The sequence below is a fragment of the Setaria viridis genome, chromosome 5 (assembly GCF_005286985.2).
Source record: "Setaria viridis chromosome 5, Setaria_viridis_v4.0, whole genome shotgun sequence".
NCBI lineage: Eukaryota > Viridiplantae > Streptophyta > Magnoliopsida > Poales > Poaceae > Setaria > Setaria viridis.
In genome coordinates, this window is record NC_048267.2 from 13,329,697 (window position 1) to 13,349,159 (window position 19,463).

Sequence of the window (19,463 nt, forward strand, 5' to 3'; positions counted from 1 at the left end):
CGCACAATTTTGTGTTGTAACTGAGTTTTCCTGTCACCCGAGCCTTGATGTAATACTCTCTAGTATCTCTTCTCCAGTTTCACATGGGCTAATTAAGCTGTCCCAATGCCCTATATTTAGAACCGGTGGGAGTACCAGGTAATCGAAATTGGTTGGTTGCAGACGATGATTCATTCAGAAACCGCGCATGGTTCATGATTGTTACCTTGTAACTCAAGTCCTAATTATAGTTATAAATTACTTTCAAATGCAAATCTTTCACAAGTTGTGGCTGTAGTTTAGTGGTGAGAATTCCACGTTGTGGCCGTGGAGACCTGGGCTCGAATCCCAGCAGCCACAGATTTAATTTTTTGTGTTAAATTTTTTTATTCTCTGTATCACAATCCCCACGGTGCACTTGGGCCAAGTTCATGGGCCACTGGCGCATTGTGCTGATGCTTCATTATTTTCACTTTTGCAAAGTTGTTATTTATTCTCTTTTCGCATGACACCTTGTTTGTGTTCGTATAGTTCTGTTTCAGCTGATGCTTTAGAACTGCCATCACGTGGATTCTTGTAACGATATTTTTTATTAAGACGTGCACGTTTTTCATTAAGAAGGAGAGAATTACAATGATGCAACTTATGGAGAACCCAAGCGCAGAGATATAACAGAGATCACAAGGTGGCGACAGACACGCGACCTAACAAAGAAACAACAGAAAGAAACTTATAACAGAGACACACAACAAAGGTACCCAAACAGGAAGCCTAACAAAAGAGCCCAACGGAGGTGGAGTGTGGAGGGTCAAGCAAGACAATGCCTCCAAGAAGAAAACGACGCCGAAGACGCCGCCATCGTCTATCTATCCAAGGGCTAGACCAAGTCTTCACCTAGCTAAATTGGGTTGTAGGCTTCAGCAACGCCCCCAACAAGGTGAACTATATCCGTAGATGCAACCGTTGCCGGCATCGGCAAATGCTAAGTAGAGTTTCACCATGGCCCCCAAACCCAAATCCACACATCGCTGAGGCTCAAATGAGGGCAACAACAGCGGGTAGCCCAGTTAACGAAGAGGCACACCTACAGGAAATAGCCAAAACGACCTTCGAACCAGACGACAGCAACAGCCACGGACAACCAGTAGATGGAAGTAGCCTCCATTTGCCCATGGAGCGGAGAGACGACCTCGAAGAGAGCAACCACGACCTTGTAGAGAACGACCACGACCTTGCCGATGAGGGAGACGACCTAGTAGCAGCAGGGGAGAATGACCTAGGGGCCACCCAGTGGCCCTGGACAGAACATGGATTCGGCAAGGAGCGGACCCGTTGACGAGCAGCCCGAAGCATCCCTTGCTGCAGGAGGAGAGGGAAGAAGGAGCGACCTTGGGCCACGTCGACCATCGGGATGAACGGATCTGGTGACCGATGGACTAGGAGACTGCCTCTTTCTCCAGGCAGGCCACAACCACGCATTCCCTGTCACCCCACCCTTGGAGGCAAGACAACGAGGGCATCAACGGCCGGGGTGTCTACACACGGGTGGGCAAGCCCGCGGACGCCGGGCTGCAGCAGGACGCGTGGTTCGCGCATGCCGTAGCCCTGCCACCGTCGATGCCAGAGCGGCCGTCGTAGATGCGACGGAGGGGTGGAGGGTCACCCCAGGCTCAGAGGAGACAAATTCGGCTTGGGAGCGCAGATCCAAGGCCAGGGCGGGTGGATTGGCGGGGAGGGCCAGAGCGCGGCCATAGCGGCGGCTAGGGTTAGGGCGACCGGGGGATGACTATGGCGTGGTGGGGTGAAGGGAGGAGGGGGAGAGGGAAGGGGACGAGGGGGGTGCCAACTTCGACGCCGTTGCTGGAGCCGCCGCCTAGCAACTTGGGCGAGTCTCTAGCACCACCGTCACCATGGTCGGCAGCAGCAGCCCCCGCAAGACTTCCAGTCATTGTAGACGATGCCGCCACCGCCGGCCACCTCACCCGCGCGCGCCCGACGCGGGTGTTGCCACCATCACAGGGCGCCACGCACCCGTGCACGGCCGTAGCAGCCCCACATGGGTGCCGACGGTCAGCACTGCCACCTTCGGGCCATGGGTCACGAGGACGCGCTAGACGATAGTGAGGCCGACCGCCTGCTCGGCCAGATCCGCGTCCACCTCCACCAGCAGTAGGGTAACGCCCGCATCCCCAGCAACTTGTAGATATGGCAACGGAGGTCACAAATCCAGCCACAGCAGGGTGGATCCGGCCGCGAGGCCACCGTAGCTGGCCTCCATCGAGGCCCCCGCCGCAGCCACCAAGGATGAAGAGAAGAGGTCGAGGGAGGAAGAAGACAACCGGGGATGGGAAAGGGGAGCCCCACCGTCGCCTTCCCTGCAGCTGTGCGGACTTCCTGCGGCCACTCGAGCGACGGCGAGGTGCGGGAGCGGCCGTGGAGGGCGGCAGCGTGGGGCGCTCGGGTTCCGCCCGTGTCGCCCCAGGAGGAGCGACGCGGGCATTCTCCTGGTTCCATAAGCTTTGTTTGTAACGACATTTTAAAGAATAGGGTGCCTTGAAGTTGAAATCCTATAGGAATTTAAAACGCGGGAAAGATATGCGCTTGGAATCTTGGATGCTGTAAAGGAATCCTAAGACACAAAAGTAAGAAATTCATAAGGCTGGAGTTCCTGGATATTTCCCTCCAAAAATCACATGAAAGAGCTCAATTTACATGAATTTCAAAGAAATCGACAGGATTTAATTCTTTATCCCAAAGAAACTCATAGGAAAAACTCTGCTGATGCTTTTTTCTGATCAACACCGAATGCGCTAGATCGCGCAGTCGACAAAACTCTCCTTGTGTGGCTCCTGCCCTCGGTTGGTCAGACCGGTCAGGGAAGCCGGTCAGACCGGTTTGCACAGGGGCGACGTGAAAACCTAAGATCACTAGTCCGGGAGGGACCCCGTCAGGGATCATGCGCCTAGGGTTGCTCTGAGATCGGCAGGCTACTCAGAACCTTCTTAGCCACTGTCGAGACGAAAGAGGAAAGCAAGGGGTTGGAAAAGATTAGGGTTTGCGATAAAAGTAAAGTAAATATTTTGCTCGATTGGGTTGCCCTCAATCGGCCGTGGACCTTCATATTTATAGGGTGGGAAGGTCTTGCTCTAGTAGGAGTCGAAGGTTATACAAATCCCGTGTCAAAATACAACACCTAACTCGAACTAGCCTGGTCGAACCGGTCCGACCGCACAACCCAACTGGTTTGATCGGTCAGCATAGGGCTGAATCTTACCAGAGCCATAACTCTCTCATCCGGACTCCACATTGGATGTTCCACATACGTATTTTGATCATCTCAACAAGATCTACGCAATATGAAGTCTAATCAGAGATTTGATAATGTTTCTAAAACTGGTCTGACTGGTCTGTAGATCGATTTGCCCAGATTCAGACAGCAAACTCCTATAATGCCAATTTTGGTCTCAAACAAACTCCTATTGAAATCAAATTCTACATAATTCCTATATTTTTCCTCAATTATAAATGTAAAGGGGACCTAAATTGAATTAACCCATCGCATAGTTTTGTCCCTATTCCCCTTGAATTAAAAGACCTCTTTACACATTGACATTGGAATTGTATTATAATACCAGTACCAAATCTTCTAAACTTATTAATTATGGTTCTCGGGAGATCTCTTATTAATTACTAGTGCTGGAGGGAGAAAAAAATATTTGAACACAAATCTAACCATACAATTTTCAAATATTCTTTTTATAAATTATTCAAAGAGAGATATTGTCATTTATAAGTTTAAATGTGTCAAGGTACTTTAAAGAAAATGATATGCATTTGTGAGTTGGAAAAACTCCAAACTAGTGAAAGCTAGTACAGTATTTTTAGAACGGTGGGCTCGTTGTTTGCGCCATATTCAAAGTGAGACAAGCAGAGAGCTGTGGACCAGGGGCGGACCTAAGGCCCGGCCACCCTGGGCAGCTGCCCGGGCTCCGTCATCGCATACCCACAAGAGTATGTGTATGCATAGGTATGAGTAGTACGGTTCCACAGTTTTTACTTGCATCATGTTAGCTTGGACTGTTGTACATGCATGTATTACTCGTCGGATGTATTGTTAAGCTAGTGGTTTGGCAGATTGCAAGAGAGCGGTCCTTCCCGCCCGAGCTCGGTTCGATCGCTGGGTCCGCCACTGCTGTGCACCATATATGCATGGCGAAGTGGCGAGTGAGACGTCGAGATCAAAGATTTAATTAGCTGTTTCTTTTAGATGAAATTGAGTTAATTAGCTTTTTGAGAGGAAGACGTATTCATCATGGCGGCTTTCAAATTTTGCGGGTGAGGCGGTGAGTGAGCCGTCCGAATCGACGGTTGCCTGCGCACGGGCTGCTTGCATTGCTGCCTCCCTTTTGGCCGCGGCTTCGCCACGACGGCTGGATGTGGTCGTTGCCACAGGCAGCACGGTCCTGCACGTACCTGTCCCATCTCCTGTGCTCTCTCCACTGTGCTAGCTCTACCTGCCGTAATCGCGTATCAGTGATGTGCACATGCATGTGCATGCGTCTTAATTCGATTGATTGATTTCCTGGCTGGATTGATGGGTCAGCAGGCGAATTATTGAATTTCGGCGATAATCTGGCAAATCAAATTATTTTCTTGGGCAAATCATTGTGCATGTATGTAAACATAAAACACGAAATCTATCCAGATATATTTGCATATCTCTCTTTTAATTTGTGCAGGCAATGAGCATCCATATCCTCACATATGGAAGCACGGTATTTAATTTGCTCAACTAATTTAATCGAATCCTGCGTGCTGGATTTGTTGGCTAGCGCTACCTGCTACACATGGTGATCTGTGTGCTGTCGCTGGGTGTGGTGGTCCGCTAGGTGTGTCATCCCCTTGCTATGCGCGCGTTAAATATAAAGCTTCCATCACTACTACGGCTTCATCGCAGCAGAGACACGAAGAGGAGGAGGATCCATGGGGGAAGCTGGGGTTGTAGCCAACAACAAGTTCTGCAGAAGGCCGCTTCTCCTCGTCCTTGTCGTCGTCGTCGTGCTCGTGGGAAGCTGCTGCGCTGAGGCCGCCGCCACCGCCGCGGCAGATGAGCTGATCAGCAGCAAGGGCGGCGCCGGTGGCGGCAGTAGTAGGACGAGGAGGAGGAGGACCAGGAGGCGTGCCGCGGTGGCGGGGCCCCTGATGGTGCCCATCACCGTCCTCAAGTCCGCCGTCGACGCGGGAGCCGGTACGCATGCACGCTTCTCCTTCTTCCTCCTCCTCCGATCAGCCGTCATGCATCTTCTCCGTACCAGATTGTTCGGTTCACACGCGCATGCAAGCCCGGCAGTCAAGAGGCTTTTGGCATGAGAGACAGGATAGATGTGGAACGAACCGGGCGGCCCCGATTTGAATTTCATGCATGTCCGATCCAACACATTTGCATGCAAATCTTTTTGCTCGAGCACGATCCGATCCATTATTCATGCACGACGAGGAGAGATAGAGTAGCTGCCTGCCTGCTTTATTTGTGTCCACATCACTGTCCAAATCCATCCATCTCCGATCAGTATGCAGCTAGGCGTTGTTGCACTGTCGCCTTGCATGCGCGCACTGTGCAGATTGGGTCCCTGCCATTTCGGTAGTGCGGTCGGCGCGTGGACGGTATGATACGGCCGGATCGGAGCGCCGCATGCACGCGCGTGTGGTTCCAAAAGGCGTCGCGTACGTTGCACCCGTGAGTGACCCCCGTCACGACTCACGAGCCAGTGTGTGGCTCGTCATTTTGGCTGTTCCTTTCACCTACGCTTCTTTCCATTGCTTTTGGAATATGTGGCTGGTTCGATTAAAAAACCGGGACCGGGACGAAAGAAGATCCGAGTGCCAATAGTCAAACCTGGAGGTCGGCGCGTAGCGGGAAGTCCCGAGCGTAAAGGTGAGGGTGTGGTCTATCGAACAGGTCGGACAACCCTCGAGAGTGATTAATAGATCGGCTAAGAAAGCGAGAAGGTATCTATTTATTCAATATGAGAAAGTTGAAAGAACAAGTAGCTTTTATATCCTATGGGTAGAAGCGCCATGAGTGTTGGATGTTCGCCACAGTCCGAAAACTAGGTAGGTTCGGATGGGTCTTCAGACTGGATCTGGAACGACTGCGTGAGTTTTTCGAAAAGCACGGCAACCAAGTTCTTCAGGCCAAAAGGGGCGCGGGGAAGGCTCGGCACCAACCTTATGGGGCGTAGTGCCGCCTCAGAGAGATTGATGCACTCAACAATTGTGTTGCTGATGCGATCTAGCCGCGCGATTAGATCGGAGGACGTAGGTGGGCGGGTTGCCGCGAGGATGCCAGGGATCCTCTTTGAGAGAGAGAGAGAGATCGCCGACCTGCTAGGCAAGCGACCTGATGATCCTCGGGTGGAGACCTTGCTCCGTCGATGCAGATCCGACGGATGACGAGCTGGCGATGGGCGCTGAGTGGGCGACGGAGATGGTGGAGTTGGAGTCTACTGGCATGCTCCCGAAGCGGGGCTGGATCAGATCGGCGAGGAAGTTTTCATGCTCTTAGGGAAGATGACAATGGGATGAGATGCCATCGAGCTCGCTAGGGAGGATCTCACGATCACCCCTACCTGGCACGCTAACTATCAGATTTAGTGACCGACAGTCTACCAGGGGGTTACCCAGGTGGTAGATTTGTAGGCGGGGGGATCATAAGACCAAGAACTCGAATGGTAACACAGGGGCGCAATATTTAAACAGGTTCGGACCTCCGTAGAGTAATAAGCTACGTCCTGTGTTCTGATGGATTGTATTGCTGATGGTAGGTGCGAAGAGTTGACGTGAGGTGGGATGAGTTCCCTTCGGGGGACGTCCTTGGCCGCCTTATATAGGTTGACGACCTAGGGTTATAATCGGATAGGATCTAATCCTAATCGGTTCTTACATGGAAAGCAATCTAGATCGGTTTACAACAAGTATCCCGTAATATCCGAGCTGAATTGATTCGTTCTGCCTCCTAGCTTGTGCTCCACGCGTCTTCATGCCTTAACCCGCACGGCATGGTCAGACGGGCCCATCTATCAGGGTCGATCAGTATCCTGATCAGTGGGGACCCGTGAGTACCCTTATCCCTCGAACGCCCCTGCCTTGGCTAGAGGAAACCTCAGTGGTAAAATGGTAATATGGATTCGTTTTACTCCGTTAGGCTCCATTTGATAGTTATATAAAAGATGGATGGAATTTTCTTGTACGGGATTTTTTAAAAAGTAGGATTGGCATCCCAAAGTTCCTTTGAAATCGAAACAAAATCAGGCATCCCTATAGCAATTTTGGAACTTTAGGTGATGCATGTTGACCGCCAAGGATACTTAACAAATGGCACTGATTTTAAACCTTCTGTAACGGCACCATGTCCGTGTGCAGTGTGTATGGATGGAACACCGCCTGCTTACCACTTGGATCCTGGCTCGGGGGCGGGAAACAATAGCTGGATTGTAAACCTTGAGGTCAGTTCACCAAATCGTACCTGCATTTTCAATACTCCTATGCTGAGTCAGTACCGTGCACTCTCATGTGCATAGACGCCTGATTTCGCTGGCCAAGTGTGTCGATGAACGCTCATGCAGGGAGGCGGTTGGTGCAACAACGTGAGGGCTTGCCAGTTCCGCAAGACCAGTCGCCGAGGCTCGTCGGACCTCATGGAGAAGGAGATCCCCTTCGGAGGCATCATGAGCAACAGCCCCGTCGACAATCCTGGTCCGTCAGACCTTACAGGTTCTTGCAGCGTTTGCAACGCATTACTGATGATCAATGCGCACGTCCTGCGCGCGTGCAGATTTCTACAGCTGGAACCGGGTGAAGATCCGCTACTGCGACGGCGCGTCCTTCGCCGGCGAAGGCTTCGACAAGGCACAGCAGATCTTCCTACGCATAGCCTATACATATCTCTCTTCATTTCTCTGTTGTTAATTTCTTTCACTGGAAGCTCACGAGTTATCATCTGCCTAGCTATAGGTCATCAAATTAGTGAGAATTAGTCGGTGATCAAGTAGTAATTGATTCGGTGGAGCTGAGATTTTGCAGGAGAATGGGTTTTACTTCCGGGGGCAGCGCATCTGGGACGCCACCATCCGGCACCTCCTCTCCATCGGGATGGCCTCTGCAGACAAGGTGCTGCTCACCGGCTGCTCCGCCGGCGGCCTGGCGGCGATACTCCACTGCGACGAGTTCCGGGCCTTCTTCCCGCCGACCACCACCGTGAAGTGCCTCGCCGACGCGGGCCTCTTCCTCGACGCGTACGTCTACCAGTTTAAATTTAAAGTGCCACTCCCCTTTTCCTCTGCTGTTTGTATCGGCTAGTAGTGTTACCATGGATCACACGGTAACAAGCACCCAACAATTTTGCTTGGATGCATGGATGCAGTGCTGATGTCTCTGGCGGCCGCAGCCTGAGGTCCTACTATTCAGACATCGTGGCGATGCAGGGCGTGGCTCCAAACCTGCCGCCGGCCTGCACGGCCCGTCTCGACACCACCTCGGCGAGTTGCTAATCCCCTCTTAACTCTTACGAAGTCTTAAATTTTTGAAAATCTAAGTCGTTGCTCTTCTGCGGCTGCAGACACTCATTCGTGAGTGTTGAGGCCGGTTTCCTACGTCTAAAAAAAAAGTCGTTGCTCTTCTTCCGGCAAAATGCTCAGAATTATCATAAACACTTTCTGAATTATTAGACCTCCTCGTGCATGTCAATGCAGTGCTTCTTCCCTCAAAATGTGATCGATGGCATAAACACCCCCATCTTCCTGCTAAACGCAGCGTACGACGTCTGGCAGGTAATTATACATCACTATCCTTTTGCCACCTAGTAAATTACATCGCTTGCATCCTCCTGATCGTCAACACTAATACTCACGTTGTTTGAGCAATTGTAATTGACTCATCAGATCCAGGAGAGCCTGGCACCCGATGGAGCTGTTCCCAGCGGCGCCTGGCGAACCTGCAAGTCCAACCGCTCTGCTTGCGACGCATCCCAGCTAACGTTCCTGCAAGGTTAAGCAAATAGATGACCTGCATATATGCGATGAAACCGATTTACATCGTCTACAAGTTGATCAGAAAATGATCCGATGCTCTGAAGATGGAACAGCTCTCTGAAATTCCCAGCTTAAAGTGCAGATTTCAGGGACCAGATGGTGGCATCCGTGAAAGGTTTCTCTGGCTCCAGAAGCAACGGCCTGTTCATCAACTCCTGCTTTGCGCACTGCCAGTCCGAGCTGCCGACCACCTGGAGCAACGCAGCAGGCGGCTCCCCTGCCATTCAAAACAAGGTAAACAATGCCGTGATAGCATCTTCACAGTCATACAAACAAAATTGAATGTTTGCACACAAGATTTGAGCATGTTTTCTTATGTTGCTGTTTGTGCACAGGGGATCGCAAAATCAGTTGGCGACTGGTACTTCGGCCGAGCTCAAGTGAAGGCGATCGACTGCCGCTACCCATGCGATGGAACATGCCGCAACATCATATGACAAAGATCCTGTTGTTGTACCTTGTGGTTTTTGTGTTGTGCACACATCGTCTGCGTTCAAGAGAGTAGAGAGTGTACATCACGTTGATTTGTGAAACAGAGAAAGCAAATGAATGCAACCATTAAAAGGAACGATATCTTGATACAAGAGAGAGTCAAAATGAAGAGGCCTGGAAGAAAGATCCCTGTCGATCGATATCCGAGTCCGAGCTGTCCGGAACGTAACCGAATTCAAATTCCGACTCGGAATACGATCCACATGCGCCGCCTTCAAATCCACCGCCTGTGTCCTCCCGAGGGAGATCGAGGGAGAACCACGGGCAGATCAAGATCGGGAGATCGATGGCGCACCGCGAGAAGTGCCTGGTGCGGGAGCTCCACGAGGACGTGCTGCGTCTGCAAGGCCTGGCGCGCCGCCATCGACGGCGGCCGGCTGCTGCGCGCGGAGCTCCTGCCGCGCTCGCTGGGCGGCATCTTCGTCGACTTCAACATGCTGGGCCGCACGGAGTTCTTCTCCTCCCCATCCTGCGGCAGCGGTGGCGCCGCCGCCACCGTCTCCGGCGACCTCGACTACGCGCCGGACACCTCGGTCGAAGGTCACTGCAACGGCCTCGTGCTGCTCTTCAGCTGCGTGGCGAACCCGACCACGCGGCAGTGGGCGCACCTCCCCGAGCAGCCACCCCCGCGCACCGCGACGGAGGACGCTTACTACGAGCTCCCTTACCTCGTGTTCGACCCAACCCTCTCCCCACTACGAGGTGTTCTTGATCCCCGTTGTCCTGTGCTGGGCCGACCTGGACCCCGTGGCGCAGGAGTCGGAATGGCCACCGCCATTGTTGGAGACACACGTCTTCTCGTCAAGAACTGGGCGCTGGGAGGAGAGGTCGTTCGTTCGGGAAGGAGAAGCCGCAGGAACCATGGCTGAGATGCAGCTGGCTAGGGCCACACAGCAGCGCAATGGCGTCTACGGGCGAGGAGCGCTTTACGTGCACTGCCAAAGCGATTTCTTCTGCAGAATATCGACATCGGATGGTAATAACAAGTACCAAGTCATCAAGCACCCCATGGGCATTGAACCCAACGAGCATCCGGAGCTTCATCTCGGGAGATCAGAGAATGGGGTGTATTGTGCGGTGGTCGACCTCAACTTCAGACTTAAAGTTTGGATCCTCAAGGAATCTTCTGGTCGTATGGAATAATGGGTGCTAAAGCATCAAAACAACCTTAAGCACCTCTTGGCGAGTCCAGAGTATACCCAACAAGATTATTACGATGGAGATCGCAACAATGAAGAACCTGTGCATTGCAATAATAAGGTGAAAGACCACTCGTATGTTACTTTACTTGGGTTTCATCGGTTCAAGGAGACAGTGTTCTTGAACAGCACGGCCTATGACCTCAACAGCTCCAAGGTAGAGGACTTGGGCAACATGCTCCCCGAGTACTACCATTGCATCGCTGGGCAGCACGGATACATACGAGCATCTTTTCCGTACACGCCTTGTTGGATGGAAGATCCACTACCAGCAGTACTTCAGTCAAGATGCTCGTCTGAACAATAGCATGTATGATGTATGTACTAGGGTAATGAGTTATGACAATGCAACAATTTGGCATGCAAACTCCTATGTCCTTGCGCGTTCACATATGCATACACACCGTCGTTGGATCTTCCACCAGCTATGCTATCTAGCTTCTATGTTTTTATTGCAAGTACTTTGTGTATGAGAAATTTGTATATTTGTCAAGTGATTCAAGAAACTTTGATATTTTCCAAAGAGAGTCGCACAAAGATCAACAGATGTATCAATAATACGGACGGACACGCAATGAAGAAGTAGAGTGACACAATAATAAAAGCAGAACAGTTCATTTTTCAACTTGAGCTGCAACGCGGTCTTACTTTAGCACTCGAGAACTACAAAAATAGACGAATCACACGACTTGCCTAGTCAACATATCTGGGCCTAAAAAGGCGGCCAGGATGCAGCCCAGCCTCGTCCCAGTCTCTCCCTCCTCCCTCCGTAAGACTGTAACCATAGCTTTGCGACAAGAGCGGCCGCCAAACGGGGGAACCCAACGTTCATCAACTTCTCTACTTGCTAGAACACACCGAGGGCACCATGGCATTTTTGTCAGGTGCGAGACGGTTGTATTATTTCGAGAAATCATATGCAGGGACAGTCTATAGTGATCTTTCTCCATCATTTAGTAACGTACTTTTAATGTCATTTGAATAGTATTTTCATGCATATTCTTATACTAACCCGTCACTTGGCACCTCAAATAACCCTATATTCGCATGTGTCTTTTTGTATCATATTGCAAAATGATAGGAAATACAAACCAAATTGGATGATTTACACAAAGCCCACCTAGAAGTGCAAGCCCAAAGGAATCGAGCTCAGTTGAGGAAGCCCATGGATCATCTAATGGGCCATGTGTGCTTTCATAGCACAATTCATGGTCCTTAGGTATCCATATTTAATGAACCTCACGCTAAGGAGATTTAAGCATGAAAAAATTGGAGTTTTGGAAAGTTATCCACAAGATCATGTCAACCCTAGAGATATTCGCGCAGCCCAAAATAGCTTGATCTTTCGGTACAGATTTGAAGATCTAAACTACCTCTAATGAAGAAAATTTGACTGCCAAAGTTGTATCCACCTTCGAGAGCTTCAATTTGAACATATGGAAAGCATAATTTGGATTATGGAGCTAGAAAATATAGCCCCCCCAAATACATGCTACGTAGAGAAGTCCGAAATCAAACAAATTATCTTGTGTTGCTACTTTGTGGACCTTAGCTTTGTTTTCAGGGAAAGCAATGAATACCAAAGTTGAAAAATCTTTTTGTGCTACACAATTTAGGCACCAAATTTGCTCTATTTGGAGTTTGGACGTGGGTGATATGATGTTAGGAAGAAGGGTTGCGTAAAAGGAAATTCTGGGCGAGTCAGATTTTATGGAAATCAAGTTTGCTTACTCATGCAAGGGAAGGTAGAGCACGCCCCAAGGCTCCCCAAGGGTATAAATATGACCCCTTAGATGCCCTCAATGGATCATCCATCCACTAGAACTCGACGAAACCAAGGCATTCACCAGCAGGAGCTGAGGGCCGCTAGAAGTCTTCGAAGTTGTCTAGGAGATGGCTTAGGCCAACCCTAGCCGCCATGGCCCCCCTGCACGGTTGTGCCATGGTGGAGTTCAGGAGCTAGTTGTGATTATTAATGGTATATACTCGAAGGTGATGATCTAAATACATCTATTATATGAGCAATGTTCTTCATGTCATCCGATCTGTTAGCGACTTATTGCCTCCTTTTATATATGCTCTTGTATCTATCATGAATATGCTTATTCCTTAGTCTAGTTCATGATTAGACTACATAGCATGCTTTATGTAATCATGGTGATTTAATCTAGTATGTGATCCTTCTTGGTAGCTAGATATGTTCACCTGTGTTCGTGCCCTTAAACTTCCTGTGTCGATAGAGAGGATCGTGATAGGATCTGACTTGTGTAAGGTGAGAGTTTTTGGGAGGTGGATCGGAGGTAGTAGTTTAAAGATTGCTTTGGATGAGATGCATGTTGTGCTTGCCTATTAGCTAGAACTACAACTAGAAGATGATAGGTTCTTGGTGCCCCTAGCGGTGTTATCTTATATCTGTGGATGCGATCAACCTGTATTCTCATGATTCATCTTTACATCAAGATTACCCTTCATATGCAATCTATGCTTCAAGGTAGGATTAGATCCGTTGAGCTGGATAGAAAACCTAGTTAGTTCGCCGCCGACCTATGGATTGAAAAACCTTGAATAGAATACTCGAAGGGAAAAGCTACAATGATCCGTACGCTTGCGGTTCACAAATTGACGCGCCAATTGCAGTTAAGAAGAGCCTCTTCCATCGGGTATTTATCTAACAAGGGAAGGATCTAGTCTTGATCAATACGTATTAGATTATCCTTATGCGGTAATTAACGGCAGCTTAATATAATTGCATGGCAAAACGCAAGGTTCGAGCATGAGGACACTCGATCAATCACTGCATACTAAGTTGGTAACACAAATTGCTTGTACTATATATTACACAAAGGGCAAAAAAGTTTACACGGGTATCAGGTAGTGGGTACTATCCTTGTACATGATATTCTTTTTTTCATTTTTTTGGCAAGAATTACAAATGCTCCACTTATCCCTATGAAAACTTGAGTGGGCATCCATGTGTTAAGTTGAGCTTGTAAATGAATTCTCCATCCAGCAAGGCGTGTATGGAAAAGATGCCCGTATATATGCGTGCACATGTTACCCAAGTCTTGGACCTTGCAAGTGTTTAGATCGTAGGCCAGTCCACTGCTCAAGTTGCTGTTCAAGTACACAATCTCTTTGAAAGGATGAAGCCCAAGTAACGTAACGTAAGAGTGGTCTGTGAGCACGGGTTCTTCTTCTTCATCGCCGTCATCCTCGGGGTATTCAGCGTAATGGTTAATATCCTTGAAGCACCAGCAGGCTCCATCATCTTGCTGATGATACGAGTCCTGGCTCGCCAACACTTGCTGAAGGTTGTTGCTTTGATGCTTGAGCACCCACTGCATCTCACCAGAAGATCCTTCGTCGTCAAGGATCCATACCCGGAGCCGTCAGAACTTGCGATCGAGTACGGCGAAGTACACCCCTCCTCTCCGATGTTCCCAGGTAAGGTGCCTGAGGATGATCATCGTCGTTTTCCGCGGGCGGCTTAATCACTTGGTACTTGCCGTCTGCCACCGATACCCTGCAGATGAAATCGTTCTGGCTGTGCACGTAGAGAGCTCCGCGCCAGTAGACGCTGTAGCGTTTCTCCATCGCGAAAGCTCTCTTCATGGCGGCGACGGTCCCTGCGGGCTCTCCTTCCCGAGCGAACGACCTCTCCTCCCAGCGTCCTGTCCTCGACGAGAAGACGTGCGTCTCGCACGAGGACGGTGGCCACTCCGATCCCGCCATGGCATCGTCCAAGCGAGCCCGCGGGGCAACGAAGGGCATCAGGAACACCTCGTAGTGCGGGGAGATGGCCGGGTCAAATCACGAGGTACGGGTCTGCGAAGAAACCCCGGCCCCGGCGGTGCTCATGTGCGGAGGCGGTCGCGGGGGCAAGTATGCCCACTGCCACGTGGCGGGGTTGACGACGACGTCGCTGGAGCGTAGCAGGAGGCCGTTGCAGTGGTCGACGACAGGGGTTTTGGGCCTCGGCGTGTAGCTGAGGTCGCCGGAGACGCGGGAGGAGGAGGAGGAGGAGAGGAACTCCGGGCGCACCAGCATGTTGAAGTCGACGAAGATGCCGCCCAGCGAGCGCGGGAGGAGCTCCGGGCGCAGCAGCTTGTGGGCGTCGATGGCGGCGCGCCAGGCCTTGCAGACGCAGTGGGACACGGCGACGCCGCGCGGCGCCAGGCGGCGGAGCACGTCCTCGAGCATCTCGTCGGGCAGCAGCTGCACGTGGCTCTCGCTGATCTCCTCCTGCTGTTGCTGCTCCATGGTGCCGTGTCAAGAGGAGAAGCGTGTGCTGCTTTGGTCGTGGTTCGATCCATCATCATGAGGCGGAGGGTTGCTTTAAGGACGACGGCGCAGGATGGGCTCGGAATCCGGGCCGGAACCTAATCCTTGTCCGATTAGGTTCCTCTCCACAGCGCGCGCGTTACCCAAGAATTATGTTTTGGGGTTCTTATCCAATCCGTCCATCCGTTCTTCGATTAGATTCTTCGTCTTCTCCCTGCTCAAGAAAGATTGAGATTATGCTCCTTATTGGTCTAAATAAAAAAGAACAAAGCCCATGGATGAAACTACGCCAGGGCGAGAAGAAACTACGCCGCCAGATTCAGCACCTGGATACGATTGGTCCCAACTCCCAGCGGATCTGCTCATCCGCATATTTCTTGCGGTAGATGTCTTGGATCTGCTCAGCGTCCGTGCTGTCTGCCAGTTCTGGCGGCTCAACTATCTGGAGGCCCGTCGGCTTGCCTCCTGCTGCAGGAACCAGAGCCCTTGACTGCTCTACTCCTCCTCCGACAGTGATCCGCACACAGCCACGATGCACAGGCTCTCTGATCATAAGCTCTATCGTGTCGTGCTACCTGATCCGCCTCTCCGCAGCCGCTTCGTCATGGGCTCCTCCCATGGCTGGCTTGCCACAGCGAACGATAGGTCCGAGCTTCTACTCGTGCCCAGATAGCACTCCCATCCCCTCTAACCATCAAGAACGTGCGAGGTCGCTACACTACAGAGGGAATTCTCTTGATAGGTTTCATCTTCTCGAACTGGATCTTGCAGACCGTGACTGTGACATGCAGGCTGAGCCAGATGATCTCACGCTAGAAGAAGGCCGCTTCTACTTCTACTTGAGGGTCGCCATGTCCGCTGACCCGTCCAACGGGAACTGCATCGTCATGATCCTGCACATGCCTTGGAACCACCTGTCCTTTGCAAGGGTTGGTGACACGCACTGGGCATGGATTGATGTCACTTTTATTTCGGTTATTTCTGTTAATGTTGTGCTTTCATTTCGTTGCTATTATGGATAGGTTTATTTTCTGATGAGCTTCCAGACAGCATAACCCTTTCGTCTCAAATACATTCTGAATTTCGTTCAAAAAAAAATACATTCAGAATGCTTAGTTTGGAATATGTAGTGTGCATGCATCAATCTTGTAAACTGTTACCCTATAATCAAATTTTTTGCTAGTCTGTCTGTGGAGTTTTAGCAACAAGTTTGGCTAGTTTCTTCCTGTGGAGGGTTGGTAAGTTCATTGCAAAGCATGCCCCCAAAATTTGACCACACATGTCTCATTCTTGGCCTGATAACCTCCGGAAAAAGCGGATCTTGCCCCTGCGATGACTCGGGCGGTGGCACCCAGTAACGCCGCCAGGGCAAGCCTGACCAGAGACAAGGATGGCCGGCGGCAAGGATTTCTTCGCATCCCAGGGGCAACACGTCCGCCACTGGCCAGCTTCCTCCCTCCCCTCTTCAGGCATAGGGGTGCTCGCCGCCGTCAGCCAGCCCATTCTTCCTCGTCTTGCACCGCCGCCCGGGCATGCTACCGGAACCGCGCGGTGTTGACGGTCATTAAGTATTAAATATGACTGTCAATATTCTCAAGAATAAAGGAGAACTAGCATTTCTTACACGCACATTTGATTTAGAATAATGTAGTTCCATATATCCTTGGAGATTATTTGAGTGCAGGTGAAATAACACAAAAGGAAGGAGAAAAAATACTCCCATGGTGAAATAACACAACTCCAACCAATGAGAGATCGTCAGGGGGCAGCACACGGATCCATGGGCCCACAAACCATAACAAACTGCCTTACCGAGGCTGGTAGCACCCACAACCATCATTGGGACCCACCTAGAAGTCTACCAGATGAAGACGGTTGCGAATGGGGCCAGAGGAGGATCGGCCGAACCACCTCTGTCTCCCCTCGTCCCCAGCTGACGCGTGGCGGCGATTGATGGCTTTCCTACATCGGTTAGAGGAGATTCCCCCGAATATTTCTCATGTAAACCACCTTTATGGACCTATAAATAGAGGGGTGTGCTCTCTTTTCCAACACATACCAAGAAGAATTACTCTCTTCCTTATTTAGTCTCTAAGCTAGTGGAGTTAGGCTAGAGTAGCTCTACTCAGATTCCATGTCCTCTTGGAGCTGAAGGTATGGCGCACGTATCTTTATTTCCTTGTGTGACTTTATGCTTATCAATAGAATCATCTTCTTTATATAGTGTTGTGTTTGGCTCTTATGCTTCCTTGCTAGTCATATACCCTTTGTCATACTAGTATGCTAAGCTTATATGCTCTTGTGATAGTCATATGCCCTTGCCATGATTTATATATGTTTCATATGCAATGCATGTTTAGCCTAGTCGATCTATGCCACGGCATTGGTCCAATGATCTTTATGGTTGCTCTGGCCCTATGCTTGTCCATCCGGCGGGTGGGAGTCCTAGGGGGGTTAGAGTATTATTCATCAATGCAAGCATAGTGCTTGGGTTGTATGAGTGCTATTGAATATGAGTTTGCCCCACGGATTGCTAGGGGTAGGCGACATGTGGTGATAGCCCTGTCCGTCCTTTGGAATCCTCCATGTTCGGGTACGCGGTAAGAGTTCATAAATTAGCAGTAACTACGTCGGCAGACTGGTAGGGTATTGTCTCCCCGTAGTGCTTGGGTGCATAGAACTAAGTCCTAAATGTGTTTATGTATACTAGTATGAGCTGTGCAGTATATAGAAAGTAAATATGAATCTAGAGCTATCTCTTTGTCTTTCACCCTAGTTTTAGCCTATCTTATCTTGAGTTTGGTTCTCTTGTGTGTTACACTACCCTGCTATTATTCTTACCCCTGTTTGAGCTTTGGTCTACCCAATTAATATATATTTATAAACATAGTAGCTCTTTTGGTCACTGCCTTCCTTTGGGATAAATAAATACGATACCCCTGAATACTCACGGCTGAAATGCTACAACGGTATTCCGTACGCTTGCGGATTTATTCATGAACATTAAAAATACCAACACGCGGATGTGAGGAAGGTGGTGGCGGGGCGATTCGGTGCCATCTTCTCCCGGTCCTCCTTCCCGGCGCTTCATGGCAGCTGGCCGGTGGTCTTGGCGACAAATCTGGCTTTGTCCCGACCGTTTCTAGTGCCCCTGCGAATTGTTTCGCCTGCTCGTCCATGGTGGCTCCTATGGGCGACGCCCTGTTGGGGTGCCCATCCATGGCAGCGACGACAGCCCACCGGGGGTAAAGGCGATGTTCGGCCCTGTCAGGCACTTCCTTGCATCTGTGACCCTAGGCGGTGCGCAGATCGGGAGTTGGGCTGGCAGCCAGACTGGTGCTCGGTGGCTCATGGTGGTACAGCTACGACAACGCCGACAGTGTTTGGTGGTTGTCATGTGGGGTGTAGGTTCTTGAGTGAAAGCCTAGCTTGGTCTTTGACCATTTGCCAGCAATGATGGTGCTACAGGCATCCTTTTCCTTCTTGAAGGTGTTGTTGTGAGGACCTCAACACCGACTCGATTGTTCGAGCGATGGCAGCATCTTAACGTTGCTTTCCTCTTGAGGCGTCGCTTTAGAGTCCTTGGGTTGGCAGAACCATGGTGAGCTTGGAGCGTTGCTGGTGCCTGGTTTGTCTTTCAATATGCGTGGCAGGATGATCTTAACATCAATAGTTTCTAAGAAGACAACAGATGTATGGATTTTGTTGTTGCACAAGGGACAAAGAAAATTTACGGGCAACCCTAAGTTTGATTCCATCTGGTCAATCTCCGGCCAGAGGTTTTTCTTTCCCTTTTTCTTCCACCAATCATCATTAGATGTATCATTCCTTTTTGGCATCGTGCGAGCACTCTCGTTCGATACCGCTACACACCCACAACAAGATCAATGGATATAAAAAAAAGACTTATATATGAAAAAATTGAAACAAGAATTTTGAAACACAAAAAAAATAGAAGCAATTTTTCAAAAAAAATTCAAGAAGTTTTAAAAAAAATGTGACAGAAGTTTTTAAAATTTTTTGAACAAACTTTTAAAAAGTTATGCCAAAAAAATTGGAACACACGGCAACAAAAGTTTGTAAAACAAAATAAAAATGGAAAATAGAAAAAAAATTTGAACGCAAAAGATTTTGAAGCAAAAGAAAAAGAAGAAAAACTTCAAACAAAGTTATGCAAAAAATTTTAAAAACCAAAAAAGAAAAGGAAACTAAAATCTAAAAAAACTTGATGAAAAATTTTGTACACAACTTTTGCATAAGAAAATTCATATCAAAAAAGAAAAAATTATCCACCGCCACACCGGGCCATCCGGGGAGCTCCTCTCCGTTGCGCCCGTGCACCGGCAAGGGAGCCACGTGCCGCCGGGGAGCTCCTCTCCATCACTCCCACGCACCAATGAGGGGAGCCGCTCGCCACCGCGTC

The 19,463-nt window shown here is 49.9% G+C and overlaps 2 protein-coding genes and 1 non-coding gene across 3 annotated transcripts; all 3 read left to right on the plus strand.

Annotated features, from left to right (window-relative positions):
* Positions 1 to 267: 267 nt before the first annotated feature.
* On the plus strand, positions 268 to 339 carry TRNAH-GUG (transfer RNA histidin (anticodon GUG)). Its single transcript has one exon. It is a non-coding gene; the product is annotated as a tRNA-His (tRNA).
* Positions 340 to 4,779: 4,440 nt separating this feature from the next.
* Positions 4,780 to 9,652, plus strand: LOC117859071 (pectin acetylesterase 3). Its single transcript, XM_034742244.2, has 10 exons — positions 4,780 to 5,227; positions 7,402 to 7,484; positions 7,605 to 7,734; positions 7,814 to 7,887; positions 8,062 to 8,273; positions 8,402 to 8,516; positions 8,730 to 8,807; positions 8,919 to 9,024; positions 9,151 to 9,302; positions 9,404 to 9,652. The coding sequence occupies exons 1-10, from the start codon at positions 4,963 to 4,965 to the stop codon at positions 9,503 to 9,505; spliced, it is 1,317 nt and encodes a 438-aa protein (XP_034598135.1). The 5' UTR covers positions 4,780 to 4,962; the 3' UTR covers positions 9,506 to 9,652.
* Positions 9,653 to 9,668: 16 nt separating this feature from the next.
* Positions 9,669 to 11,132, plus strand: LOC140222794 (uncharacterized; the record flags this gene model as incomplete). Its single annotated transcript, XM_072293927.1, has 1 exon — positions 9,669 to 11,132. A coding segment is annotated over one exon (1,035 nt), but the record flags the coding sequence as incomplete, so codon positions are not given.
* Positions 11,133 to 19,463: the final 8,331 nt, after the last annotated feature.